Source organism: Hyla sarda, chromosome 8 (assembly GCF_029499605.1).
Source record: "Hyla sarda isolate aHylSar1 chromosome 8, aHylSar1.hap1, whole genome shotgun sequence".
Lineage (NCBI taxonomy): Eukaryota > Metazoa > Chordata > Amphibia > Anura > Hylidae > Hyla > Hyla sarda.
The window spans coordinates 16287389-16314532 of NC_079196.1; the positions used below are offsets into that span (position 1 = coordinate 16287389).

The 27144-nt window shown below is 45.0% G+C and overlaps 1 protein-coding gene across 3 annotated transcripts in view; it reads right to left on the reverse strand.

Moving 5' to 3' along the window:
* The window catches only part of CFAP65 (cilia and flagella associated protein 65), a 117651-nt gene that overhangs the window by 68199 nt on the left and 22308 nt on the right, over positions 1-27144 (reverse strand). For all 3 annotated transcript variants that reach the window (XM_056534469.1, XM_056534467.1, XM_056534468.1), the window contains exons 4-13: positions 24165-24267; positions 16012-16178; positions 14585-14784; positions 12282-12418; positions 11944-12166; positions 8183-8448; positions 7641-7841; positions 5649-6008; positions 3217-3354; positions 2900-3145 (exon numbers count right to left, since the gene is read on the reverse strand). In XM_056534469.1, the coding sequence (XP_056390444.1) occupies positions 2900-3145; positions 3217-3354; positions 5649-6008; positions 7641-7841; positions 8183-8448; positions 11944-12166; positions 12282-12418; positions 14585-14784; positions 16012-16178; positions 24165-24267 (2041 nt within the window). The remainder of the gene's footprint in view (positions 1-2899; positions 3146-3216; positions 3355-5648; positions 6009-7640; positions 7842-8182; positions 8449-11943; positions 12167-12281; positions 12419-14584; positions 14785-16011; positions 16179-24164; positions 24268-27144) is intronic.

The window sequence follows — 27144 nt, forward strand, 5'->3', positions numbered from 1 at the left end:
TACAAACTATTCTACCACATCTCTATGAACCTAGGAGACAAGACCATAGCGACGCAATTACATTCACAAAAAACGCTTTGGAATCAGTGGGGACAACTAAAAGCTGCAGGTAAAATCACCCGAGGTGTATCGGCATTAGGCCATGTTCACACGTCAGAAAGTCTGCGTGGAATTTCTGCGGGGATATTGGAAATTTAAGGGGAACTCTGGTGGAAAAAAAAGGGGTCCAAATCAACTGGTGCCAGAAAGTTAAACAGATTTGTAAATTACTTCTATTTAAATGGACGTTGTCAGATACAAAAACTTTTGATATGTTGTGAAGCATGTATAACCAATACATTTTGCAATTGCTTTCATTAGAAAATGTTCAGTATTTCATACTGAAAAAGCCAGTCAAACAACTGCCCTCCCTGCCTGCTTGGACACATACTAGTCCTGCTGTGTCCATGAGTCATCACCTATGTCATGGACACACTTCCTTGATTGACAGCTGTGAGCACAGGGCTCAGAGCTGGAGGAAAAATCCTCCCACTGTCAGCTTGTGTCCCGGTACTGTCAGTGAGGACAAGCTGGGAGTTGTAGTTTTGCTAATGCTAGGGGAAATGTGAGCAGACAGCATACTGAGGGAGGGGGCGGAGACCTGCACAGTGAGGCCACGCCCCCTCCCTTTGAGAGGAATTCAGACTAGTGAGCTAAATTAAAAGTGTAATAAAAAAATAAATAAAGGTGCTAGACACATAAAAATTGGATGTACATGGTCAGGATTAGGTACTGAGTGATAGATTAAAAAAAATGTTTTTTTGTTGGATCGGACGGGTACGCTTTAAAAATCTTAACCCTTCCAGTACTTATCTGCTACTATATGCTACAGAGAAATTTGTGAAGTTATTTCCAGTCTGACCACAGTGCTCTCTGCTGACACCTCTGTCCGTGTCAGGAACTGTCCAGAGCAGGATAGGTTTTCTATGGGGACAGTCTAATCTAATCTGGACAGTTCCTGACACGGACAGAGGTGCCAGCAGAGAGCACTGTGGTCAGACTGGAAATAACTTCACAAATTTCTCTGTAGTATACGACAGCTAATAAGTAGTGGAAGAATTAATATTTTTTAATAGAAGTAATTTACAAATCTGTTTAACTTTCTGGCACCAGTTCATTTGAAAACATTTGTTTTCCACTTGTTTCCACAAGAATTCCCCTTTAGGGTACATTCAGATGAGTGGATTTACAGCGCATATTTCGCTGAGGATCCGCCGCTGAAGGACCACTGTATGCTGCCTTTATATGTGCCTGCTCAGAGCGGCAATACACCGCTATGAGCAGACAGTGCGTTGTGCGAGTCGCCGCGTGCATGCAAAGTATACTCGCACATCGCGGCAGCTCTGGGCCTAGCTCATAGAGCAGGGGGAGCGGCCACGACGTGTGCGAGTACACCGCGCATGTGCGGCGACTCGCACATCACTTCAGTGTGTCTTCACGGCTTATTGCGCCTCCGAGCAGTCACATGTAAAGGCAGCATACAGAGGTCCATCAGCGACAGATCCAAAGCGTAAAATACGCTGTAAATCTGCTCGTCTGAACATACCCTTAATGCGAATCTGCTGCATTAATTTCAATGGGATTCTGCTGCACTGTGCACATGGCGAAATTTCCGCAGGAGATATTTCTGCCATGGAAATCACAATTCCGGCGTCTGCAGAAAGAATAGACATGTCTGCGAACTCCGCTCGGAAATGCATTGCTGTCTGTGAGTTCCAGTGCCCACCAGATCGTTCCAATGTGCAGAATGTCCACCTGTGTTTTTCGGGTGCACATTCCGCACATTTACGGCTGTGTTATACGGCCTTACTATTATAATGTGCGCATCCTATTATCTGTATTGTAACTGAAAATCTTCCCTGTTAAATGATCAGCACTGCTGATCCTCATAAGGCTGCATTCACACCACGATTTGGGCATATGGCAGCCGGCGGGAGAATTAAAAAAACGTCTTCTGCCGTACCCCGAGCCGCACCCCAATCATTTTAATGAGTTGGACGGAGTAAGATAAGGCTCATTTTTGGACCGCATCAGGTTTTGTTGTCGGACTGGAACTGCAGAAAATATGGTTTTCAGGCCGGCAACAAAAACTGATACTGTCCAAAAATGAGTTTACCGGAGTCACTATCTGACTCTTCGGCTCATTGAGATGAATAGGGTGCAGTTTGGATACAGCACCAGACAGTTTTTAAAGGGGTACTCCGGTGAAAAACTATTTTTTTTTATTTTATTAATTGAGCCAGAAAGTTAATCAGATTTGTAAATTACTTCTATTAAAAAATCTTAATCCTTCCAGTACTTATCAGCTGCTGTATGCTCCACAGGAAGTTATTTTTCTTTTTTAATTTCCTTTTTATCTGACCACAGTGCTCTCTGCTGAAACCTCTGTCCATTTACGAACTGCCCAGAGCAGGAGAGGTTTGCTATGGGGATTTGCTCCTACCCTGGACAGTTTCTGAAATGGACAGAGTTGTCAGCAGAGAGCACTGTGGTCAGATAAAAAGGAAATTCAAAAAGAAAAATAACTTCCTGTGGAGCATACGGCAGCTGATGAGTACTGGAAGGGTTTTCTGTGCAGAAAAAAAAAGTAAAAAAACTTATGGTTTGAAAAACGGACACACCCGTATACATTATGGTGCACACAGTTTTGAATGGGAAGTCTATGGGCACGGTTTTCTGTACAGATTTTTTTATGAGACCGTATAGCAAAATCGTGGTGTGAACCGACCCTAAGTAGGAGTTGTAATGGCAGCCATATTGATTGTCAGCCTGCTGTTGTAAGCAACAGGAAAACAGACTTTTTATAAGGAAAAATTACAGATCCATGTCTTGAAGGCTTCATCAATGAAGGGACACTCACCTGAGTATAGTCGGGACTGTAGTTCAGCTGCAGCGGCACAGTGTGCTTTGTTAGTCCGCTGTCACTAGGACTGGTCCTCGCTAGTAAAACCTGATGGGATCCAGGGTCCACATGACCAGAGTTTGGCTTCACCTGGACACCAGGGCAGCTGTTCTCATCTATCACAAAGGTCAGAATGGTAGGTCCTGTATTCTGCAGCAGTAAACTGCGATGAGTGTGGCCATCTTGTCTAGCTGGGGGAAAAATCTGCAACAAATGGGACAAAATGATAAGCTCCATATCTTCCATGTTACCAATAAAGCTTTTACAAATCTTACCATTCGTGGAGAATCCAGAATACACCTGGGTACAAAATGTTCTTGGCCCATTGTAAAAGTGTGCCCCCTCGCTCGGAGAGTAATGCACCAGGGTGGACAAATAGTGATGTCCTTCACGTTACGGTAATCGCGCAAAACCTGCAGACAAAAGATTGATTTAGATTTTAGTATCTGACTGTACGCTTCAGATATTAAAGGGGTACTCCGGTGGAAAACAATTTTTCTTAAATCAACTGGTGCCAGAAAGTTAAACAGATTTGTAAATTAGTAAATTTATTTTAGGAACTGTCCAGAGAAGGAGCAAATCCCCATTGCAAACCTCTCCTGCTCTGGACAGTTCCTGACATGGACAGAGGTGTCAGCAGAGAGCACTGTGGTCAGACAGAAAAGGAAATTCAAAAAGGAAATAACTTCCTGTGGAGCAAATAGAAGCTGATAAGTACTGGAAGGATTAAGATTTTTTAATAGAAGTAATTTACAAATCTGTTTAACTTTCTGGCACCAGATGATTAAAAAAAGTTTTCCAGGGGAGTACTCCTTTGAAGCAAGTATATTCTTACAGTATTAGAAAGGAATTCTTTAAAGGGGTATTCTCATAATCAAAACTTATTACTTACCTATAATATAGTATATAATTGTCTAATCCAGTGTTTCACAACCAGAGTGCCTCCAGCTGTTGCAAAACTACAGCTCCTAGCATGCTGGGAGTTGTAGTTTTGCAACAGCTTGAGGCAACCTGGTTGGGAAACACTGGTCTAATCAGTGGGGGTCTGAATGCAGAGACCCAGCAGAACATGAAAATTGGGTTTCCGTGTCCCAAAATTTGAATGGAATGGTGTCGAGCATGCAAATTTTTCTCCATTAGGCTATGTTTCTACTTGTTTTTTTGTCCTGCGTTTTTTTGTTGGAAAAAAACTGAAGAAAAAACGCCAGTGCAATTTCCTGCGTCTGGCGTTTTTTCATTTGTGTGGAAATCGGATTTTTGGCATCTTGGTAGTTTTTCTAGCCTTTCCAAGTTGGATTTTTTTGAACTTTTTGGCTGACTTCAGAGAAAATGGCTGCTGTTTCTCTTCCTAGAAACAGCCCCTTTTTTTCACAGGTGAAAAAACGCCAAAGAAAAACGCCAAATGCGTTTTTTAATGGCGTTTTTTCACTCCCATGGACATCTATGGGAGAAAAACGCCACGATTTTGACAAAAAAAAAAACGCCAGTGACTCAACATGCTGCAAGGAGCTGAAAAATGCCAAAATAGAGAGAAAAAACGCCAAAAGGATAAAAAAAATAAAAATAAAACACAAAAATTAAAAACGCTAAGTGGAAAAAGATCTGACCGCAGCTTTTTTTGGCCGAAAAAACGCCATGCCGGCAGATTTGGCATTTTCTCTGCGTTACCCCCCCCCCCCCCCCCAAAAAAAAAAACAAAGTAGAAACTTAGCCAGGGGTACTCCAGTGGAAAACTGTTTTTTTTTTATCAACTGGTGCCAGAAAGTTAAACAGATTTGTATATTACTTCTATTAAAAAATCTTAATCCTTCCAGTACTTATTAGCTGCTGAATACTACAGCTAAAATTCTTTTCTTTTTGGAACACAGAGCTCTCTGCTGACATCATGAGCACAGTGCTCTCTGCTGACATCTCTGTCCATTTTAAGAACTGTTCAGAGTAGGAGAAAATCTCCATAGAAAACATATGCTGCTCTGGACAGTTCCTGAAATGGACAGAGATGTCAGCAGAGAGCACTGTGGTCATGATGTCAGCAGAGAGCTCTGTGTTCCAAAAAGAAAATAATTTCCTCTGTAGTATTCAGCAGCTAATAAGTACTGGAAGGATTAAGATTTTTATATAGAAGTAATTTACAAATCTGTATAACTTTCTGGCACCAGTTGATTTAAAAAAAAAAAAGTTTTCCACCGGAGTACCCCTTTAATGACGTGGCCTATTTTTGGAACATCCAGGAGCAGAAATACTGCTGTTTTTTGGGGGGAATGTGGTTATCCGTTTTGTTCTTACAGTGTACACCAAATTAAACAATACATTTATTCTCCGTGTGTGTGTATATATATATTTTTATTTTATTTTTTTTTTCTCTTTTTTTTTTGTCTTAATGGATTATGCAAAGTATCTCAATCACACCACCTTTTCAGGTAGCATTCCCTAAATATTATCTTTGATCACCACTCATAAGAGAGTACAAAATGAATTACCCCTTCATAATAAAGTGGTTGTTCAGGATACAGAAAAGCCAGAAACTGTACATGATAGCACAAAAGGCTGCTGCAGGTTCTATATCTTATAGACGAAACACCCATTGGATATACAGCCATCGGATGACATGGTCATGTGACATGTGACATAGTTTTATCATAGATTCTCTTTTATCTTCATCATCACTCGGAAATAATTGGGCCCCTACGCTTCTCTATCGGCTCACCTTGTAAAAGACAAAGCCCTCCAGTTCTGCAGCATACAACGTATCTATTTGTGATGGATGGAAGATGACTCTGAAAGCCGTGGACTTGAGCGGTGGGATGTCGGTGCACTCGGGGGTGACCCGGAAAGGGCTGTCTGGCTTGCAGGTCCAGATGACAGTCACCTTTCCCTTTGTGCGATTGGTCAGGGAAAGAGGCAGAGGGGCTTCACAGCTGCACTGGCAGAAGCCAAAGTTGAAGTCTCTGGTGCTGGCTGTGATGTGGGATATCGGCTCGGGAGCCTCGGGGTTAAACTCATCATTGAAGAATTCAGACACGGCGTCATTGAGGACACACTTCTCCGGTGATGGGTTATCTGTATCCTGCAAAGAAGAAATAACCAGACTATAAGCAGGCCATTAAAGGGGTACTCCGCGGCAAACTGTTCCGAACACTGGAGCCGGCGTCGGGAGCTTGTGACGTCATAGCCCCACCCCCTCAATGCAAGTCTATGGGAGGGGGCGTGGCAGCTGCCACGCCCCCTCCCATAGACTTGCATTGAGGGGGTGGGGCATGATGTCATGAGGGGGGCAGGACTATAACGTCACAAGCTCCCGGCGCCCGCTCCAGCGTTCGGAACAGTTTGTTCCAAACGCTGAGCAGCGGAGTACCCCTTTAAGTAAATAATTCAAGTGTAAGTCCAGATCTGTCTCTTCCGCCCGTTCTTCACTGTACGATGCCCAGCAAGTTCCGTGCACGAGCCCTTTTACTGATGAATGGGACCTGTGCACAGAACTTGGCGGGTGTCGTGCGGTTGCTGTACTGCTCTGTCTCTCTGCACCAATAATGGCCCTGATTTACTATTTAAACCAGACATGTTTTGCCGGGTTGTGTGCCAGAATCTGGCGCATTGCGCCAAAAATACTGTCTGCGCCAGAATTTGTACCAGTATTCTGTCTCACTGCACCAGAAATGAAAAACCCGACCAACTCTCCATTTTACTGAGAAAACCCGAAAAAGGGGCGTGTCTGTCTGGAAAAGAGGGTGTGGTCACATAAAAGGGGCGTGTTCCCAAATTTTTCACAAAAAAACTACATATTTACTAAGGTTTCCACAGAAAATGTGGTGGATTTGAGGTGAGAAAAACCAGAGAGATCAGAACATGTGTAAAAAAATCAAAATGTAGGAAAAGTGGGAAATGTAGGGAAACCTTAGTAAATACCGTGAAAAAAAATTCTAGGAAATTAAAGGGGTTATCCAGAAAAAACAACTTTTTTTTTATATATATCAACTGGCTCCAGAAAGTTAAACAGATTTGTAAATTACTTCTATTAAAAAATCTTAATCCTTTCAGTACTTATGAGCTGCTCAAGTTGAGTTGTTTTTTTCTGTCTAAGTGCTCTCTGATGACACCTGTCTCGGAAACTGTCCAGAGTAGAAGCAAATCCCCATAACAAACCTACTCTGTGCAGTTCCCGTGACAGACAGAGACGTCAGCAGAGAGCACTGTTGCCAGACAGAAAAGAACAACTTAACTTCAGCAGCTGATAATTATTGGAAGGATTAAGATTTTTTAATAGAAGTAATTTACAAATCTGTTTAACTTTCTGGAACCAGTTGATATAAAAATAAATAAATAAATAAATAAATAAAAACATTTTTTTTCCTGGAATATCCCTTTAAGACCCACAAAGAAAACTACACAACACTCATAGTCAGAATCAGGGCCAATGTGTGCAGAACAGGCAGAAGAGAAGCTCTGGATTTACACTTTAAGAGAAACATTAAAAAAACGAATGTTGAAAATACCCGAATAGGTTATCCAGGAATAGAAAAACAGAGCTATTTTTTTTCAAAAACAGCACCACATCTGTCCTTAGGTTGTCTATGGTATTGCAACGTGGCTCCATTCCCTTCAATTAAACTAAGCTGCAATACCACACATGACCTGAGTACAGGGGTGGTGCTGTTTTTGAAGATTCTGCTTAATGCAACATCTCCATAATAAATGTAACCTGTTCAGGCAGAGTGAGCGCTCCAGAGGAATCTGTGCTAAGCTTTCCGCTATCCAGCATGGCGTCCAGGATATCAGGAGAGTAGACAGATAGACCTCGCGCCATATTAGTTCTGTAGATGGAAAGATGTTTTGGAAGCAGGATGGAAGGTTTATCCATATCCGAGTGACAAGTGCCGAGCAAGTCCACAAACAGAGGATCCTAGACAAAGTATAAGACGTCATCTAAACATATCCCTAAATACAAGCTAAGGTATTGAAAGAGCTTTATTCGTCATTCAGTCGTCATTACAAGTCAAACAATAAATTACAATCACACAAAGCATGACAGTACAATATACAGCACAGGTTCCCTAAGCTATACACCGTACCACATGCTATGCTAACACTCCGCTCCATCACTCGATATAGAAGAAACAAAGACGAAAAACAACAAAACATTACAGTCTGTGATCAGGGAGGCGCATGGGATCATTGGGGGGTAGGGGGGAAGATACAAACCAAATCCCAACAGCAAGTACTGATTCCTTATTATGGAGTTACCTGGTGATGGAGGAGGCAGGCGACCCTCCGATAGTGCGGGATCGGGTGCTTTGGAGAGAGGGTGATCTGAATACTCCGAGTCTCCTTGGCATTTAGTGTCCCATAAGGAAGATTGAAGGAGAAGACGCTTTCAGTACTGTCAATGTCAAACTGGTAGAATCCGGGCACATCTGAGGTGTTGGTAACTTCTAGGGTCCGCAGACCCTTCTCCCCCAATTGCAGCAATCCAAAATTCACTAAAGACATCTGGAGAGAAATGCAGGGTCCTGCAAAGTAATGGGCAAAATTTACAAAAACGCCGTAAAAAAACGCCAATCATCCTGCAGCAAAAAAAACGCAGCGTCCAGTTGTTAGCTGCAAGTCAATAGTCAACTGCAAAATGCCAGATCCACTTGGCGTTTTTCAGTTTGGCGTTTTTTTTTTTTCTTTTTAACCTTTTGCCAGGGAGTCCTGTCAGTCTAGTGACTGGATTCCCGGCTCCTGTATAGTATACAATTATACACGGGTACACTATGCCCCCCTGTATACTATACGGCCGGGGGAGGTGAGTAGTGATGCTGTACATCCCTCCTCATCTCCTTACACTCTGTGGACCGGGCGCTCAGCATCCAACCCACACAGTGGTACCTGAAGACAGTGAGAAAACTGCCACAGGGGACAAAACCTGCTATTTCCACACACCAGGAAAAACGCCAGAAAAAACGCCAGAAAAACTGCCAAAACGCAGGAAACATCCGTGGCAGTTTTCGTGGCAGTTTTTACTGGCGTTTTTTTCTGGTGGTAAAAAACCTCAGTGGAATCCTAGCCTCAGCCTGGGTTCCCACAGGAACAACAACACATTGCGTCTCCCTCTGAACCGTGGGCACGGCAGGTGGGCCGACAATGAAGCTCCCATTGACTTCAATGGAAGCTACAGCACTGACATGTCACTTCTTTGTAGTGCGTTTCCCCCCGCTCCCACTGAAGTCAATAGAACTGATAGGGTTTTGGGCAGTGACACCAGAGTCTCCAGCTGTTGCAAAACTACAACTCCCAGCATGCCCGGACAGCCTTCGGCTGTCCGGGCATGCTGGGAGTTGTAGTTTTGCAACACCAGGAGAAATCTTGGCTGGGAAACACTGATCTAAGCCTGTGTTTCCCTACCTTTGGAAGGAGCAGAGTATCACAGCAGCGCAGAGGATTTCAGAAAAACTGGAGGGAGTAATGATATCAGTTGCGGTAGAGAAAATGCAGGTGGTTTATAGCACCACAATTATATGGATTTGAATATAGTAAGTTGTAGTAATGCTATGACCTCCAGGGGGCACTAGTGAACAATACTTTCTGCAGCAGACAATAGCTGGGAAGTTTGCTAAGAGCCCGGGAGTCACTGGTTGAGGAATACTGAGGTAAAGCATTAGGGACCATATTATATACATTAACTATATAAAACAGTATATATATATATATATATATATATATATATATTTACATATAGTAGCAAAATATGATGCAGCATTCCACAAGTTGCAAAGAAAAGGGTGATTTTATTCCATCATGTGCATAGACAACATATATATATATATATATATATATATATATATATAGATGTATTTATGTATGTATAGATAGATAGATGGATATATATATATATATATATATATATATACAGTGGTCCCTCAACATATGATATTAATTGGTTCCAGGAGAACCATCATATGTTGAAACCATCATATGTTGAGTACATATGTCTATGTAAAAATGGTAATTGGTTCTGGGGCCTCGGAACCATTGTATGTTGAATACATATCTCTATGGGAAACTGCTAATTGGTTCTGGGACGACCATTGTATGTGGAGTGTATGGGGAGTGTTTAACAAACCAGGGTGCCTCCAGCTGTTGCACAACTACAACTCCCAGCATGCATGTACAGCCATTGACTGTCTGGGCATGCTGGGAGTTATAGTTTTGCAACAGCTGGAGGCACACTGATAGGGAAACATTGATGTATGGGGTGTATAGTGTGTATATGTATTGTATGTGATGTGTGACATCGCATACAGTACTGTACAGTTCTTTAAATACCTTCAGGGGGGACAGAATGTCCTCCATTACCATCCTGCCGACTACAGCTCTATAGGAAAGGAAGGGGAGGGCAGCCAGCAGCTCATTGGATGCCTGCAGCAAGATGCTGCAGGCTATTGGCTATGGCTGCACTGGGGGGGTGGGGCTTACACGGAGCTCACAGTGGAAGCCTCTATGAGTTAGCAGGACAGCATGTGAGTAACAGGAGGCAGAACGGGGCACACGGGGACATTATACAACTATCTGTCAGTTACTGAAGTTGTCAGCGCTGTCAGATAGCTGTTTGTACGATGGCACCGACACACAGCAGCATCATATGTCGAGGCTGCCTTCAACATACGATGGGCTCTGAGAGGCCATCATATGTTGAAATGATCATTACTTGAATCCATCGTATGTTGAGGGATCCGTGCAATAATAATATACAAAGTTATACTCACATGTCCCCGCCGCTCCGGACCGTCTCCGCTGCCCTGGATCATCACTCTCCATCGCCGTCATCACGTCGCTGCGCACGCCGCTCCTATTGGATGACGGGACGGCGTGCGCAGCGACGTGATGACGACGAAGGAGAGCAACAGCCATGCAGCGGAGCATGAAGAGGACGGTCTGGAATGTCGGGGACAGGTGAGTGACACTCACCAGAGCACACGGGGCACATTAAACGGCTATCCGGCGGCAGCTGTATTAGTCAGCACTGCCGGATAGCCGTTTATGCAATGGCCCTGACATATAAAAGCATTGTATGTTGAAATGATCGTATGTCAGGGCCATCGTAGGTCGGGGGATCACTGTACATACATATATATATATATAATACAAATGACTGCAGCACTCAAATACAGATGCAACATTTCTGCTGCATGATGCTTGAAAAAGGCTACATAGGCAGAAGAAACTTTGCATCTGTATTTTGGTATGGATTAAAGCTACACACTTTTTGTTCTACTATTTTTTGAGTGTTGCAGTCATTTGTATCTTTTTTGTCCGGATTTTGGGTCAGTGACCGGGGCCAACAGGCTGCTTGCACCTACTTATTTATTTATTTTTGGTTGTACTGCTACCCTGTTTCCCCGAAAATAAGCCCTACCCTGAAAATAAGCCCTAGTGAGTTTTTTGTGACTAAAATTTATATAAGACCCGGTCTTATTTTCGGAGAGACACGGTAATATATATATATATATATATATATATATATATATTTATTTATTTATTTAAACAGTATGGGGGATATGTATCAAAGATTTTACCCCTGTTTTGTGTTTACATTTTTTTGCGCTTTTTTTGCGTACATTCTGGTTGAGCATTTCCTCCAGATGCGTAGGTTTCGGTGTACCTTGGAGTGACATATTTAGTATGCACAAATTTATTAACTGCGTACATTTCATTTACCCCCAGAAATCTTGCGCAATGACCATAATTTTAACACAAATATAAGCCATCTTGGACCGCACGTAGCAAGATGCTCTAAATCATCGATTTCATTTTTCAGAGTGGAGGTAGGAGGAGATGACTATATTTGCCCGCAATTTATGAAACTCATTGCGCTTGATTGATAAATTTAGCGCATCTGCACATAATTTAGAATTCGGCAAAAGGGGTAAACTGCTTGTATCATACACAAATAATGATACATGTCCCCCTATGTGTATAACACTGAGTAACATCACACTCTTACCACGACATGGAATTGTTACCTTTACATGTTCCAGAGACCTTCAGCACCGTCCTAGTGAGGTTTCCAGCTGGAATAACATGAAAATAGTCCACGCTCTCCATACCCACGATACGTGGACGAAACTGCAGGGGAACCCGCCGCTTCCCGTGAGCAGGGACCACCCCTTGGGAATCTTCACAGGAAAAGTTACAGTCCACTTGGGAGAAGCGTTTGTCTCGTTCAATCCGGAATGGAGAATCTACCTAGAGGAGCAAGAACAAAAATACAGCAAGGGAACCTAAAAGATGGAAGTAATAAGGAGCTCTTCATAGAAGCCGTTGTAAAACGTGACATTTATATTTATTGCACTGGACATACCATAGACAGGTTGTGTATTTCAATGGTTTTCTCTGATACCATGCTGACTCCAACAGATCCAAAATCCAGCAGTGGCCCTGCTTCCTCCTTTTCCCCCGACTCCCCCGGCACTGTCACTAGGAGATGTGGATACTTGGCTATAAGGAACAAGTGAAGGTTAGTTATCTATCTTACGCTAGAGTTACATATATCCGGCGTCCGGCAATGGCTCAACTTGGTGAAAATTGCCACAACTGATGCACCATCTGAGCCAGAAGTCCATCAGTTGGCATCAGTTGTGCATCATCCGGCGTCCATTGTTTGTGATCGCTGGACGGAGGAACTCAGCAAGATGCGTTCCCCTGTCTGTGCCGGTCCGGCGAGTCTAATCATCCGGTGTCTAAACTGAGACGCCAGATGATTGTAAACGGTCCCATTCAAATGAATGGGATCAGTTCTGGCTTCATTTTCCCTTCGGCACATTTTTTGCCGCACTGGAGGAAAGAAAAACTGAAGACGCACATATGTAAAGGAGGCCTTAGACGCATTTAGATTAGTCCTGTCAGTTCAGTCTGGTGCCACAGATATTATTTTTGGATATAGGTTACAAGATGTGGATCTGGACTGGACTTTGTCAAACATTTTGTGTCACAATATGTAAAAACGAGCAATGTGACATCATCGGAAAATGGTAAAATTTCTGAATTACTGTAACCTTTCTGTAACTTCAGTATTGCCCTATAGTAAAAAAAAAAAAAAAAAGTGTCTCAGTCCCTCAGCACTGCTCCTCAGTAAGAAAGCTGGATGATCCCAACCTCAAATATGCAAAGTGGTTGTGGTTTTTAGGATAAAAAACAGCGCCACTTCTAGCCATGGGTTGTGTCTAGCATTACACCTCAGTCATGTTCACAATCCATGAGCATAAATAACACTGGAGAGCCTCCTGTCTAGTCATTTAAAGGGGTTATCCAACATAAGGTGATTTTAGTACGTACCTAGCAGACAGTAATGGACATGCTTAGGAAGGATTCACACTTGTCATTGGGGCTAAATGGCTATGTTGTGAGTCCACCATAACGCTGCTGCTATCTTTTTGTGAAATGGCTATTTCCTGTTGAATTTCCCTCCCTTCAACTACAAGTCCCAGGATCCCTTGATTCTAGGTGAGAGCTGACTTATCACCCTCTCACGCATAAGCCACCCCACCCATTCAAGCACAGCTAGGCCCCCTTCCATGTGTGCTGTGCCTATTCCCTGCAGAGAATAATCTCCCTCCCACCAATCGGTTGCTTTACCCATTGAAGCACTGACAGGCTCCCTTTTAACACCTGACATGTGATGTAATGTCTCGGGCCGCACTGCAACCTGGGAAAGGTCTGAGACAACACTCATTTTGTATGCTGCTAAAAATTAACATGCAGGGCAAAGATCACAGAAGAATTGCGAGACCACCATGAAACACAGGTACAGACACTATATTATGAACTACACTAAATTGACAGCCCCTGTAGCACAGTCAAATAAATAAAAAAATCCTGGAATACCCCCTTTAAATTGCATAAAAACCTTGTGTGTTATTATTGCACCCACATAAGTTACTAGTGAGATATTCCAAATATAATAGACTGTAGTAGTAAGGGATCTGCTCTCCTGTCCAATGACAGAGCTTATTGGACCCAGTATGCCACCAAAGCCTAGAACAAACATACTGAGATACTTAAAGGGGTACTCCCGTGGAAAACTTTTTTTGTTTTAATCAACTGGTGCCAGAAAGTTAAACAGATTTGTAAATCACTTCTATTAAATCATCTTAATCCTTCCAGTACTTTTTAGGGGCTGTATACTAAAGAGAAATCCAAAAAAGAAATGCATTTCATGTGATGTCATGACCACAGTGCTCTCTGCTGACCTCTGCTGTCCATTTTAGGAACTGTACAGAGAAGAAGAAAATCCCCATGCCAAACATATGCTTCTCTGGACAGTTCCTAAAATGGACAGCAGAGGTCAGCAGAGAGCACTGTGGTCAGGACATCACAGGAAATGCATTTCTTTTTGGATTTCTCTTTAGTATACAGCCCCTAAAAAGTACTGGAAGAATTAAGGTTTTTTAATAGAAGTGATTTACAAATCTGTTTAACTTTCTGCCACCAGTTGATTTAAAAGAAAAAAGTTTTCCACGGGAGTATCCCTTTAAATGCAGGTATGCTCCTGGTCTAGCATCTTAATGCAATATATCAGTTTGCCATATATAAGTTCTGGTAAACTCCATAGTAGGTTGTCAGATTAATGACGGTACCTGATGAACACCATATTTCCCTTCTTACCTATTGCAGTAAACTGGATTAACCTCTTATATTCCTCCTGTTCACCAAAGTGACACGTTGCAGTTGTGTTATACACAAGGGCAGTCTGAGGTTGGAATATGACTCTGGTCCGAATCTCACACTTGGGATCAAGAACCCCTCTGGCCGGTATCAGCAGGAACGCCTCGGGCACATCCCAGCGGAACTCAGTCTGCAAGTCACTGAGGAGACAAAATGGTGTTAATCCCTCCTGCCAAGTCTGTGTATATAGTTTTGCCATTCGTCATATTGTGGCACTAAAGCAGATCTGTCAGCTGCAGATGTGACCTATCTAAGGGCAACTTATTACAGCTACTGGTCAGTACCCCTAGTACAGTGCTTTTCAAACAGTGTGCCTCCAGCTGTTGCAAAACTACAACTCCCAACATGCTCGGACAGCCAACGGCTGTCCGAGCATGCTGGGAGTTGTAGTTTTGCAACAGCTGGAGGCACCCTGGTTGGAAAACAATGGCATAGTCTGTAGTCTTCACAGACAGGAGATAAATGGAGGGTGCGTGTTTTTACCAGCTGACCTGCTGTGTGCGAAATGTCACACAAAGCAGTTTAGCCAGGGGCCGAGCCAGGGCCCCATACAGGAGATTGCAGGGGATCCCATCGGTCGGAACCGCCGCGATCAGACATTTATCCCCCATCCTGCAGATAGGTGATATTTTTTTTACCACTAGACTTCTACTTTAAGGGCCCATTCACATGGTATCATTTTTCAAGCGGAATTCCGCTTCGGAATTCGGCTCAGAAATTTCAGTGCAGCACCCTCCCATTGTGAACATGGATGAATTCCTCGGCAGAGTTTTTGGCCGCTGAATTCAAATTCCGGACTTTGTGGAGAAAGCACAGTTTCAAGAGGTCCTAGCGCCGACTGATTTGCTAGCACCTGCTGCACACAGAATGTTCTGCCATTTAAATGGGCCATAAAGGGGTACTCCGGTGGGGGAAAAAAATTCTTAAATCAACTGGTGCCAGAAAGTTAAATAGATTTGTAAATTACTTCTATTTTAATATATTAATCCTTCCAGTACTTATCAGCTGCAATATGCTCCAGAGGAAGTTCTTTTCTTTTTTCATTTCTTTTCTGTCTGACCACAGTGCTCTCTGCTGACACCTCTGTTCATGTCTGGAACTGTCCAGAGCAGGAGCAAATCCCCATAGCAAACCTCTCCTGCTCTTGACAGTTCCTGATACAGACAGAGGTGTCATCAGAGAGCACTGTGGTCAGACATAAAGGAAAGAACTTTCTCTGTATTATACAGCAGCTGATAAGTACTGGAAGGATTAATATTTTTTTAATAGAAGTAATTTACAAATCTGTTTAACTTTAAAAAAAAAAAAAAATTCCACCGGAGTACCCCTTTAACATTAGATTCTGAACATAACTATGGATCATTTACCTTACATTGCGCAGGACAAACATGGCCTCTGATGTGTTGTACACAGCACAGGTGGGAAGACTAAGCTCTTCGGGGAATAGCAACTCATAGCGGAGGAGGGTAGCCCGTAGAGCCACAGAAAAATTGCCTTCGTCTGTCTCAAATGTGATTGCATCTTCATAATCCCGCTATACAGTGACACAGAATACAAAAACAGAAGAGGTCAAAATGGACTTTACTGACTTTGCTAAAGTCACAGCAAAGCCTAAGAGAAGCCTTAGGCTATGTTCACACAACTGATTCCGCAGCAAATTACAGTACAATACATGTGGACGGAGTTTTTCAAACCTTATTCACATCTATAAGAAATAATCTACACAGAAAAAAGGAGATTTTTTATGCTTACTGTAAAATCTCTTTCTCGAAGGATCCATTGAGGGACACAGACTATGGGTGTATGCTGCTGTCACTAGGAGGCTCGACACTATGGCAACAAGGGAAGTCGGCTCCTCCCAGCAGGGTATACCCTTCCACAGGCACCTGAGGTAATCAGTTTTAGTCCCAGAGCAATAGGAGAAGACCGACAGGTCAAGAGAAAACCACAAACTGTCCGAGCAATCAGAAGAAAAGGCAACTGAACACACCCTCGGACAGATAACTGAAATAGGAACACCAGAAAAAAGGGGGGGGGGTCCCCCAATGGATCCTTCCAGAAAGAGATTTTACGTTAAGCATAAAAAAGCTCCTTTTCTCTATCGGCTCCATTGGAGGACACAGACCATGGGACATACCAAAGCCGTCCCTTGGGTGGGTTTGGAATCAGACAGGTGGACGGTGGGACCACTGCCGTCTGCAACATCTTACAGCCCAGAGTAGCATCAACCGATGCGAAGGTATGAATCTGGTAGCACCTCGAGAAAGTGCACAAAGACGACCACGCGGACGCCTTACAGAACTGCAAGGCCGAAGCCACGTAGCGGAGGGCCGAGGATGCCCCAAAAAATGGGTGGAATGAGCCCTTGCAGCGGTAAGCTCCAAAAATAGCAGACCGGATCCACCAAAAAATGGTGGCCGTAGAAGCAGATTGTCCTATACAACGACCTTCCAGAAAAACAAAAAAGGGGGGTCACACTGCCGAAAAGGAAAGAGTGACTGAGAGATAAGTCCGAACAGCCCTCACCACAACCAGGCTGTGGAACAAACGCTTCCAAGGATGAGAAGGGGCCGGACAAGAGGACGGTAGGACGATGTTCTCATTGAGATGAAAAAGTCAAAAACCATCTCAGGTAAGAAGGACGGAGAACAGCAGGAGAGCGCTACCAGCTCTGACACCCTCCTAACAGAGGGAAGAGCAATAAGGAACGCCACCTTTTGGGGAAGGAGGCGAAGAGAAATGTCCCTGAGAGGGTCAAAAGGGGCGTCCTGCAGAGCACCTAAGACCAAGTCTAAGTCCCAAGGGAAAAAAGGGGACTGATAAGGAGGGGCAGCTTGTGCCACTCCCTGAACTAGGTTCGGACATGATAATTGAACGCCAAAGAACGTTGAAAAAGAATGGAAACGGACGAAAGCCAACCACGACCGGAGAAAAAGGCTGAGTTTCACACCAACAGAAATAAGACCGCCAGGTATGGTGGTAAATCTTTGCAGAGGAAGGCTTGTGAGCCCTCAGCATGGTGTGAACCACTTGGGAAGAGAAACCGCGTGTTACGCCGAGCGCTCCGGGTCCCCGTTCCTCCCCGGAGCGCTCCGGGTCCCCGTTCCTCCCCGGAGCGCTCGCCTCATCCTCGTTGCTGCAGCGCCCCGGTCAGATCCACTGACCGGGTGCGCTGCGGTACCGCCTCCAGCCGGGATGCAATTCGCTATGCGGGTGGCGCCCGCTCGCGATGCGCACCCCGGCTCCCGTACCTGACTCGCTCTCCGTCGGTCCTGTCCCGGCGCGCGCGGCCCCGCTCCCTAGGGCGCGCGCGCGCCGGGTCTCTGCGATTTAAAGGGCCAGTGCACCAATGATGGTGCCTGGTCCAATCTTCCCAATTACCTTGATTAGTTTCCACTTGTGCACTTCCTACTTATACCTCACTTCCCCTGCACTCCCTCGCCGGATCTTGATGCCCTTGTGCCTAGTGAAAGCGTTCCCTTGTTTGTTCCTAGCCCGTGTTCCAGACCTCCTGCCGTTGCCCCTGACTACGATCCTTGCTGCCTGCCCCGACCTTCTGCTACGTCCGACCTTGCTTCTGTCTACTCCCTTGTACCGCGCCTATCTTCAGCAGTCAGAGAGGTTGAGCCGTTGCTAGTGGATACGACCTGGTCACTACCGCCGCAGCAAGACCATCCCGCTTTGCGGCGGGCTCTGGTGAAAACCAGTAGTGACTTAGAACCGGTCCACTAGCACGGTCCTCGCCAATCCCTCTCTGGCACAGAGAATCCACCTCCTACCAGCCGGGATCGTGACACCGCGAGTCCTCAGAACCGCTGTCTCAACCACCACGCCGTCAAAAGCAGAGACGGTAAATAGGGGTGGCACAGGAGACCTGATATAGGAGGTCTGGATGATAGGGAAGGTGCAGAGGTAAGTAGTACAGGAGCCTGACCACGACAAAGTACCATGTCCGCCGGGGCCAGTCTGGGCCACGAGAATGGCGGGAACGCCCTCTGCTGTGAGTTTCCTCAGGACCCCGAAAAGAGAGGAAGGGGAGGAAACAGATAAGGTAGGGCAAAGCCCGACCAATAAACAGATAAGGTAGGGCAAAGCCCGACCAAGAAAGAGGAACGCTTGGTTGTGGCGGGACGTGCAGAGGTCCACGCCTGGAGCGCCCCAGAGGTTGCAGATCACTGCAAACACCTCCGGATGCAGGGACCACTCGCCTTGGACGGCTGAGGACCGGCTGAGAAAGACCACATCCCAGAAACGCCCAGAATGAAAAGCACTGAGATGGCCGGAAACCTGAGTTCCGCCCAGAAGGGAATTTCCCAAGAAGCAAGCAAAGAAAGGATTGCCCTAGGCCCCAACATGTTGAAGGGGAAAAGGGCTTCTCGAAGGACCAAGGCCCCAGACCGGCCAGTCCTTGAAAACACCTCCCCAGCCCGACAGACTGGCAGGGAGGGGCAGAAAGGAGCGCCCCCGAAAAAGCAGGGGGCAAACGAAGCCACCATAGAAGGGACCGACAAGACTGTCGAGTGACAATGGAGACCTGTCCCACCGGAAGAGAATCACCAATTGAAGAGGTCGGTGATGAACCTGGGCAAATGGCACGGCCTTCACGTCCGTCGCTAACCGACCCAGGACATCCATGCAAAAGCGAATGGAAACTGGAGTAGGGTGCCGAAGTCATCGGACTCTTGATAAGAGAGTCAGCCGATTTGGTCGGCAGAGTTGAAAGCGGGCAGAGGCCACGTCGAACTGGAGCCCCAGGAAAGCGTTTGGACTTGTCCCGAATGACCATCCAACCGAAGAGAGACATGGTCTGGAGGTTGAGACTAAGACTCTCCAGGATCTGGGCCCTGGCTGGAACTCTGATCAGAAGGTCGTCCAAGTAAGGAATCACGGAAACAACTGTTGTCCGTAAAAGGGGCTATCACAGGCCCCAGGACTTTGCTAAAGGTCCGCAGAGAAGTGGTCAGACCGAAATGGAGAGCCACAATAGAAAATGACCGTCCGGAATTGCAAAGCGGAGGTACCGCTGATGACGGGAAACAATGAGATGTGGAGGCAGGCATCCTTGATGTCCACCGAGAAACGAAAATTCCCCATGAACCAGGGACGCCAGCATCGAACGGAGAGACTCCATTCGGGATGGGAAGCAGAAGATGCTGGCTGAGATACTCGAGAACCAAGATTGGGCGAAACAGAAACGCCTTTCTTGGGAACCACAAAGAGGTTGGAATAAACCGCGAAAACGTTCCCCTGAAGGAACCGGGACAATGAATGTGCGTAGTCCAGGCATCCCGGAAGAGTAAGAGGCGACCAACCACCCGAGAAAGGTCGGATTTGGGGGGGGCAACCCATCAGATCGAGGAAGGCCTACGGGTGCCTGATGGGGCCGCAAAACAGCCTGAACGGATAGCCGACCTCCGGGAGGGACAGGTCCGGAAGGAGGAAGCCCTCTTCCCGTGAAGGCACCCGGCTGGACCCTTTGTTGGTACCCTGTGGGGGCACCAAAGGTCCACAGAACCCGAAGGAGGACTTACGATGGAAAGCGGTTCTGTGAGCCGTATCCAGAGGTAATAAAGAACTCTTTTCCGCCCGACGCCTCACTTCCTGAAGGCGGAGTCCACATTCCAGGCTTTAAACCACATGGAGGGACGGTGGCTACCAGGTAGCTTGTGGCAAAGGCAGCACAGTGGCTGCGCATGGAACAGAAAATCTCCAGACAAGCGGGGTAGAATAGCAGGGGGGTCTGGGGGAGCAGTGGAGCAGGCAGAACAAGTGGTTCAGCAGAACCAGACATTTTTGAGATACAGCTTTTAAAGATGTAATGAGTGGCTAACACTCCAGTTAACTGTTTAGAGGGAGCAAATGGGTTCAGCAGAACCAGGCATTTTGGTATTATAGCTTTTACAGACAAAATGATGAACTAATGCTCCAGTTGTCTGTGCAGCCCAAGTCTGTGACCCCAGGGGCAGCTGCTGTGAGGAGAACTCCCTTCTAGTGTAGACAAAGAAGGGAGAAATGCCGGCCAATAGTAAAAGAGGGACGGGCCAGGAGCAGGGGCACTGCTGATTGGCCCCTGCCTCTCACAAAGCGCACACAACGCTGATTGGAGGCTAATTCGCGCCTCTTAGAAGCCCCGACAACAGAGGGGGAGGAGCTATAGCGCCCTCAGCTTCTGACAAGAAGGTCAGTAATGGCGCCCACGCCCGCTCCTCTCCCCGAGCACACATGTCATTCGCATATGCGCTTGTGGGGAAGCAAGCGTGCGAGACGCCGCCGGCAGCTGACTAATGCCGAAAGCGAAAGTAAGCCGGTGCTTCATGCGTCCGCAAGTAAAAACGCCGCAGCTGTCAGCCGCTTAAAGAAACACACACACCACACACACATATCGTTCAGGAGTGAAAAGTATAGTGCCCTCTGAATAAAGCTGTGCCCCAAACCAAAAATGCTCCTGCTCACCCCAGCAATAAATATAGGAAAAAAAACCCTGTCCAGGCCAGCCCCTGTGAAAAAGTGGGCAAAAAGTGAGGGTCTCCAGAGGTTGCAAGGCTGTACCTAGGAAAAAAGGAATATACTCACCTCAGTCAGAAGAACTTACCTAATGAAGTCTTCTATGAAGTCTTCAGTCAGCTTTCTGTCACCTGCATCACGCCGAGCTACCATGTGCGAGCGAGGCGAGCAGGGAAATAAGGGGACCCGGACCCATGAAGTACAACCCCAGGCGCTGACCGTTGGCGAGTGGGAGTTAACAGCGCATATATGCAATGTCTGTGTCCCCTCAATCGCAATGGGGAGACAGTGAGTCACAGTTCCTGAATCCCCACCTGAAAACATGAAAGAAAACGGAATAAAAAACTAACACATTCCCTAACTAGGAAAATAATAAAACATAAGACCTGGTCTGGAGAGAACTCCAGACCATGTCCACCTCCTTCAGACACTAAGCTAAAACTGATTAGCTCAGGGCCTGGAGGCGGGTATATCCTGCTGGGAGGAGCCGACTTCTCTTGTTGCCATAGTGTCGAGCCTCTTAGTGACAGCAGCATACACCCCATGGTCTGTGTCCCCCAATGGAGACGATAGAGAAAAAACTAATGCTATAGATTTTCTAATGTGTAATATTTCAAATAAGTTGCATCTTTATTGCTTCTCTGGGGATTTTAGCCCTTTAGTGTAAATCTGCAGTTAGTCCACAGCACAATCTGCTGCAAAATCACTGCAGAATCCTATCGGAGAAACAAACAGGGGGAAATACCGCTATGTGTGGAACTGACTTTACATGAGTTTTCTGGTTTTACATAATTAAATGTTTGGCAAATAATGAACTTCCAGTGTTTTTCCAAATTTTTTACATTTTTATAATCTCTGCTTGCTGTCAATAAAAAAAAAACATACAGAAGCTGAAAACCTGTCCTTGCCTAAAATGTTGTACAGCTGAGGGTTTGTAATAATTGTTTGCAGTCTAGGCAATCCTTCACTTCCCGGCTCAACACACAGTCCGACTCATTATAAGGCTTGGTTCACACTACGGAATTTCCACCTGCAATTCCGCTTTGAAATTGCAGGCAGAAATTCTGCTTGCTAAAATGTATAGTGTAGCGAATGGGTTTCCGTTCACAAATTCACACTTCGGAATTTGTGAACGGAAAATCTGCTTGAAAATTTCGGCCTGAAGAAAGGCGTGGATCTACTCACAGAACACATTGCAGTCTACTGGAGACTGCAATGTCCACGCAGTCATAGCGCCGACTGATTCAGTCGGTGTTGGCCGCACTCGGAATCTCTAGATGGAATTTGTCCGTCTGGAGATTCCGTAGTGTGAACCTAGCCTAAGAGTCTATGGAGCCCATCTTCTGCATTAAACACTGAGCCGAGCAGTGAAGAGCTTAAGATCGGAGGGGGTCTCAGTAGTAAGACCCCTACTAAATTTACCTTTTGAGATGTTTGCGCAACATGTGATAAGTTCATTTAAATGACAGTAGCGCTTTAAAGGGGTATTCCGCCCCTAGACATCTTATCCCCTATCCAAAGGATAGGGGATAAGATGTCAGATCGAAGCAGTCCCGCTGCTGGGGACCCCTGGGATCCCCGCTGCGGCACTGCGCTATCATTACAGCACAGAGCGAGTTCGCTCTGCACGTAATGATGGGCGGTACAGGGGCCGGAGCATCGTTACGTCACGGCTCCGCCCCTCGTGATGTCACGGCCCGCCCCTTTCAATACAAGTCTATGGGAGGGGGTGTGGCGATCGTCACGCCCCCTGCCATAGACTTGCATTAAGGGGACGGGCCGTGATGTCACGAGGGGCGGCGCCATGACGTCACGCTGCTCCGTCCCCCGTATCGCCCGTCATTACGTGCAGAGCGAACTCGCTCTGTGCTGTAATGATAGCGCGGTGCCGCAGCGGGGATCCTGGGGCTCCCCAGCAGCGGGACCGCGGCGATCTGACATCTTATCCCCTATCCTTTGGATAGGGGATAAGATGTCTAGGGGCGGAATACCCCTTTAAGGGTATGTTCACACAGGGCAAATTCGCTGTAGATTCTCTACAGCAAATAATCCTGAGCGTTTCTGCACCAAAACCATAAAAACCTTTTTTTATTTTTTTTATTTTAAATCTGCAGTTGAAAATTTTGGTGCAGAAATGCCATAGATTTTTTGTTGTAAAAAACAATTTATTTGGCACACTGGGGGAGATTTTTTAAAACCTGTGCAGAGGAAAAGGTGACCAGTTGTCCATAGCAACCAATCAGATCGCTTCTTTCATTTTTTTTTAAAATGCCTCTGAAAAATAGTCTGATCTTATTGGTTGTTATGGGGAATTGGTCAACTTTTTCTCTGAACAAAGTTTTGATAAATCTCCCCCACTGTTTCTAATTTTAACCACTAGATGGCGATGTAAGACAAGCAGTTGAAAATCTCCTAAGTAATTTTTGTTAAGGCTGCATTCACACCACGTTTTTGCAACACACTTCCCCTATCAGGTTTTTGATGAAAAACGGATTCCTCAAAACTGGACTAAACTGTATAAAAACGTGTGTACAAATTTTAACCAGTATATGGTTAAAAACCATATACGGTCTGAAAAATTATGTTTGGTTGCATCAGTTTTTTAAGAAAAAGTTTCACTTGTTTGTTTGAAATTCAAAGAAAAAAAACTGTGCAAAGTCAAAAACCGTATGTTGCAAACCTAATGGAACCGTACGTACATACGGTTCTGTATGGTTCCCCTTGACTCCCATGTTAAAAAAACAAAAAAAAAAAAACGCATATGGTTTAATACGTTTTTTAACCTGGACCAAAAAACGTGGTAGGCTACGGTTTTGGGTACAGGAAAAAAACGGACAAAACAGTACAAGACGCCAAACGGACACAGCCTGATGCATCTTTTGGCATACGGTTTTCTATGCAGTTCCGTACATTTTAAATATTGAAAATGTATACGGGAACTGTATTGCAAAAACGTGGTGTGAATGCACCCTAATAAACCTCCGGATCAGGTACCCCAGGGGCGAGTAAGACATACCTTCTCCAGGGGACGGAATGTGATCGGCAGAGTAAAGGAGGTTCCTGCGCTCAGTGTGACGGTCTGCGGAAACAGAGTCTTGAAGAAGGGGGTGACTGGAGGACTGTGAAATGAAAAGAAGATTGGTTAGTAAAGTCTTCATGTATCTGAGTGCATATAGCGGCTATGGGCTGATATGATCCGCATTATTGTTGAGCGCGAATATTCAAATAGCGATTTTTTTTTTCCGAATATCGTCACTTCGCGATTTCGTGAATATTTAGAATATCGCGAATTATATTCGTTATGACGATATGATGATCCTCCCTCCCTGCTTCCAGCTTGTGGTCGAAAGAATTCGAATATGCGCATGCAAATTTTATGTGAAAAATATGCAAATATCGGCACTTCCAGAGGACACAGATCCCTCCCTTCTTAAAGCTTGTGGGCCAATGAGAAGGATGCAAATTCAGTTGTCAGAGGTTAGTTACACCCCTAGCAACCAATAGGAAAGTAGTTAGTTGAAAGATATAATCGCGTATGCGCATGTTGCGAATTTAATTACGAATTTCGCATTGGAAAAAAAAAAGTGAATGAATATGCTAAATTCGCGAATATAGGACGAATATTCGTATAAAAATGTGCTAAATATCGCAAATTCGAATATGGCCCCTGAAGCTCATTACTCATTTTGAAGATTATTCATGTTCTTGACAGCATCTGTGCTTCCCAACCAGGGTGCCTCCAGCTGTTGCAAAACTACAACTCCCAGCATGCCCGGACAGCCGTTGGCTGTCCGAGCATGCTGGGAGTTGTAGTTTTGCAACAGCTGGAGGCACCCTGGTAGATAAACATATGGGACGCCAAAGGTGAACTAAGCCGAAACACGTCCTGTATGTGTATCTATGCTGTCAAGAACATGAATAAATCTTGATATGATTAGGAACACATTGGTGAGTGCCGGAATTAATAATAATTTTTTTTTTTGCATATTTTGGATCACCTCCACCACGACTACCACCGCCCACCGAAGAGTTGACCCACCAAGCTCCAATATGAGCAATGGGGGGGGGGGGGGGCAATGCCTAGAGCTTATGCATGTTTTTTTTCCCATAGGGAAAGATTAAAGGGGTTATCCAGGAAAAAACTGTCTCCAGAAAGTTATTACCGATTTATTTCTATTAAAAAAATCTTAATCCTTTCAGTACTTATGAGCTGCAGAAGTTGAGTTGTTCTTTTCAGTCTAAGTGTTCTCTGATGACACCTGTCTCGGGAACTGTCCAGAGTAGATGCAAATCTCCATAGCAAACCTCTTCTACTCTGTGCAGTTCCTGAGACAAGCAGAGATGTCAGCAGAGAGCACTGTTACCAGATGTAAAAGAACAACTCAACTTCAGCAGCTGATAATTACTGGAAGGATTAAGATTTTTTAATAGAAGTCATTTACAAATCTGTTTAACTTTCTGGAGCCAGCTGATAAAAAGAAAAAAAAGTTTTTTTCCCTGGAGTACCCCTTTATGGTCTATTCACACGTACAGTATTCTGTGCAGATTTGATGCGCAGGATTTTCTGCTGCAGATTTCAATGTAAAATGAACACAGCTTGAAAGCCTGGGCATCAAATCTGCGCAGAATACTGTACGTGTGAATAGACCCTTAAAATTATAGAGCAAGTGTGAACACATGGTTATCTGCAGGTCACATTCAAATAATGGAGGAGCTGCAGAAATTTTAGCTGTGTGAATACTCTCCATGTATCATTGTAGTGTTAGTGAAGCATTTTTTTACACCTTTTTTTTGTGTGCTCATAATGTGTAGGAACACCAAATTTATTAAAAGGTAGCAGAGCATTTGATACATTTTGTGCAGGTCACATTTTCTGAAATGTCACTCTTCACATACACCAAAAAGCAGAGCTAAGGCTGGAACTCCACTGAGGTCTTTGCCCTACGATTTTGTGGCATAAAAACGCCAGAAAAACTGCCACAGTTTTTCCCTGCGTTTTGGCGTTTTTTCTGACGTTTTTACCTTTGTGTGGAATTTGCAGTTTTTGGCCCCTTTTGCTTTTTTTTTTTTTTTACTAAATAGTTGGCTACCAAAAAATAAAAAATGAAAAAAAAAGGATGCAGTAGGGATGTAAAAATGTATTTAACTAAATGTTTATTTTTTATAACAAAATTTTAATAATTTTTTTTATAAAGTGTGTGTGTGTGTGTGTGTTTAACTTTTTTTTCTCTTTTTTTCCAAATTTTTTATGTAGTACTACTACTCCCAGCATTGAACAAGACTGTTCCATGATGGGAGTAGTAGTACCTGTACTATAGACATATCGCCCCGGGTGTCAGTCTGACACCCGATGCGATCATCCATAATATAGCAGTGATGTGGCTCTATACAGCGCTCACATCTCTGCTCTATTCACATCACTGGCCATTCATATTTTCCGCCCAGAGCTGTGATTGGCCGGATGGTTGCAGCCAATCACAGCTCTGAGGAAAAGATGAACGAATGAGCGGCCGGCGCCGGAATACAGTGTAGAGCAGGGATGCGAGCGATGTATACAGCCGCTCCATCTCTGCTATAGACAGGACGGTCACAGCGGGTGTCCGTAGTGAAATCCACTGTGATGTGTCCTTTAGCAGGCACTACTACTCCCAACATGCGAGTACACTCTGCTCCATGCTGGGAGCTGTAGTACCTGTATTAATAGACATATCGCAGCGAGTGTAACTTCTGACACCTGCTGCGATCGGTCTATTAATGCAGGTACTACAGCTACCAGCATGGGGCAGAGTGTACTCCAAGTTGGGAGTCGTAGTACTTAGTAGTTAAGTAGTACTTAGTAGTTAAGTAGTACTTAGTAGTTAAGGAAAGATCACTGCGGGTATCACTCCTGACACCTGCTGTGATGCTCCTGTATAATGTATGGATGCAGCGGCCGCTCTCCTATGGTCCCCTGCACGGCCGTATATATACACATTCCGATTTCTCACAGAGAGCTG